This window comes from Calidris pugnax, unplaced genomic scaffold (assembly GCF_001431845.1).
Source record: "Calidris pugnax isolate Ruff unplaced genomic scaffold, ASM143184v1 scaffold148, whole genome shotgun sequence".
In the NCBI taxonomy this organism is placed as follows: domain Eukaryota; kingdom Metazoa; phylum Chordata; class Aves; order Charadriiformes; family Scolopacidae; genus Calidris; species Calidris pugnax.
The window spans coordinates 345,471-348,012 of NW_015090926.1; the positions used below are offsets into that span (position 1 = coordinate 345,471).

The 2,542-nt window shown below is 43.2% G+C and overlaps 1 protein-coding gene across 5 annotated transcripts in view; it reads right to left on the reverse strand.

Moving 5' to 3' along the window:
* The window catches only part of APC (adenomatous polyposis coli), a 100,833-nt gene that overhangs the window by 45,284 nt on the left and 53,007 nt on the right, over positions 1–2,542 (reverse strand). For all 5 annotated transcript variants that reach the window (XM_014951464.1, XM_014951465.1, XM_014951463.1 and 2 more), the window contains exon 4: positions 1,447–1,648. In XM_014951464.1, the coding sequence (XP_014806950.1) occupies positions 1,447–1,648 (202 nt within the window). The remainder of the gene's footprint in view (positions 1–1,446; positions 1,649–2,542) is intronic.

The following is a 2,542-nucleotide window of genomic DNA, read 5'->3' on the forward strand; positions in this document are numbered from 1 at the left end:
TCCGCAAACTTGCTGATGGTGCCTTTAATCTCCCTGTCTATATCATTGATAAAAATGTTAAACAGTATTGGCCCCAGCACGGACCCTTGAGGAACACCACTTGTGACTGGTTTCCATCTGGACTTTGAGCCATTGAGTACCACCCTCTGGATGCGACCATCTAGCCAGTTCCTTATCCACTGAACAGTCCACCCATCAAATCCGTACCCCTCCAATTTGGCAATCAGGATGTTGTGGGGGACCGTGTCAAAGGCCTTACAGAAATCCAGATAGATCACATCCATAGGTTGCCCCTTGTCTACTGACCAAGTCACTTTATCATAGAAGGCCACTAGGTTAGTCAGGCAGGACCTGCCCCTAGTAAAGCCATGTTGGCTGTCCTGGATCACCTCCCTGTCCTTCATGTGCCCAAGCATGGCATCTAGGAGGATGACATCTAGGTCTTCACAAATTTTACTGAACACTAGGAAAGGCCCTTTAGAGGAGAAGTTTCTGAAGGGCTGCCCACAAATCACTTTATTACCCACCAAACTTTTGTATTACAACTCCAACATGAATTTTTTTTTTTTGTTTTTTGCTTGTTAACAACTATGAGTCATAAAATACTGTATTGCTGTTATTTGGTTTTGCAGCCCCCGGTTTGACATCCCATCACTTAAGTAGCTGTCAGTGATCAAATCTTTAGGAAAACATGTCTTATAGACAGGCCTCTGAAAAGATTGGGGATTTCAGTCAGGTTCATTTTAAAATATAAAGATGTCTTCAGTGGAAACAGCTGCATGTCTCTTACTTTGCATTTCCTTTGTAAATGATTGATAAAGCACTACAAACCTGTATTATGCCCTGAAAATACGTTCTTCCTACTAAATGGATACCACTACCTTCCAAGAAAAGAAATTCCATGATTTTGTCAACCATCAGATGGGAACAACATATTGAAGACTAAATATTTTTGTTTAGCTGACGTTTTTGCTGAGAGAGCAGAATCATTAGGTAAACATCTGCTAATAGTAAATAAATGACCAACCAGCTATGGTTGTTGCAACCATTTGCAAAAAAAGAGAAAGAAATTGTACCATCACATTGCTACAGCTTCAGCACTTATCAGAAGTGGTGAGGAGCTACGGAGGTGTTTGCGATGCTCTACCCCCTCTCTCTAAATATATTTAAGCTGCTGACAATCTGCTGATCAAAACAAAATAACCTTCAGCCAACAAAGAAATGCATATATGAGAAGCACTAGAAACCAGATGATGTGTTTTAAGACTTCTTTGGTGTGCATGTGCATTTAAATATAATGCAGATTCCAGGTCTCCTTACCTGTCAAGATAAACATACCAGTGGTCAAAACCATACACATGATGGCCAAATACTAGGTGTGTCATTAAACTTTCAGGTTAAAATCAGAAGTCAATCCATACTGGATGAATAAACAAAGAAATTTACCTTTCTTTTTCTAGCTCTTCTAAATAACCAGTGCTTTCTCTGCTTCCATTCATAAATCCTCTTCTCGGAAATGATCCCATGGGAACAGGACTGCACTCTCCTGAACGGCTGGACACAGACCCTTCCCGGCTCCCGTAGGAACGCACGGACACCTTTGGCCTCAACTTCACGCCAGGAAAGTTGGCACTTTCCAAGTTCAGTTCTGGATAGCAAAGAGCAAACATGTTCAGAGCACAACTTTAAAAGATCATTTCTATCTTAGTTTCCTATTTCCTGAGCAAATCCATGACTTTTTGATGGAAACATTTTGCATGGAAATCCACAAAAGAACATAATGTGAACAAAACCAATCTTAATGGTTGAAGAAGAATAAACACTTGAAGAATACTAGTCATCTAAAGCAGATGGCGAAACCACAATCCTGATAATCAGAACAGTATCCCCACATGAGCCTGCCTGCCTCTGAATTTCACTGAATTTCACTGAATTTTAGAGTTGGAAGGGACCATAGAGATCATCTAGTCCAACTCCCCTGCTGAAGCAGGATTGCCTAGAGCTAGAGCATGTTACTCAGGACTGCATCCAGGCGGGTTTTGAAATCTCCAAGGAAGGGGACTCCACAACCTCCCTGGGCAGCCTGTTCCAGGGCTCTGTCACCCTCACCGTGAAGAAGTTTCTCCTCATATTTGAGTGGAACCTCTTATGTTCCAACTTGTGCCCATTGCCCCTCGTCCTCGTTGTTGCCCTTCGCTGGACTCTTTCTAGTAGTTCCCTGTCCCTCTTGAACTGGGGATCCCAGAACTGGACACAGTACTCCAGTTGTGGCCTCACCAGTGCAGAGTAGAGGGGGAGAATGACTTCCCTTGACCTGCTGGCTACACTCTTCCCTATACAACCCAAGATACCATTGGCCTTCCTGGCCGCAAGAGCACACTGTTTACTCATTGTCATTTTACTGTCCACCAGGACCCCTAGATCTTTCTCTTCAGTAGTTGCCTCTAGCAGGTCCACCCCTAACCTATACTGGTACCTGACATTTTTCTTCCCCAGGTGCAGGACCCTACACTTTTCCCTGTTGAACCTCATGAGGTTCTTC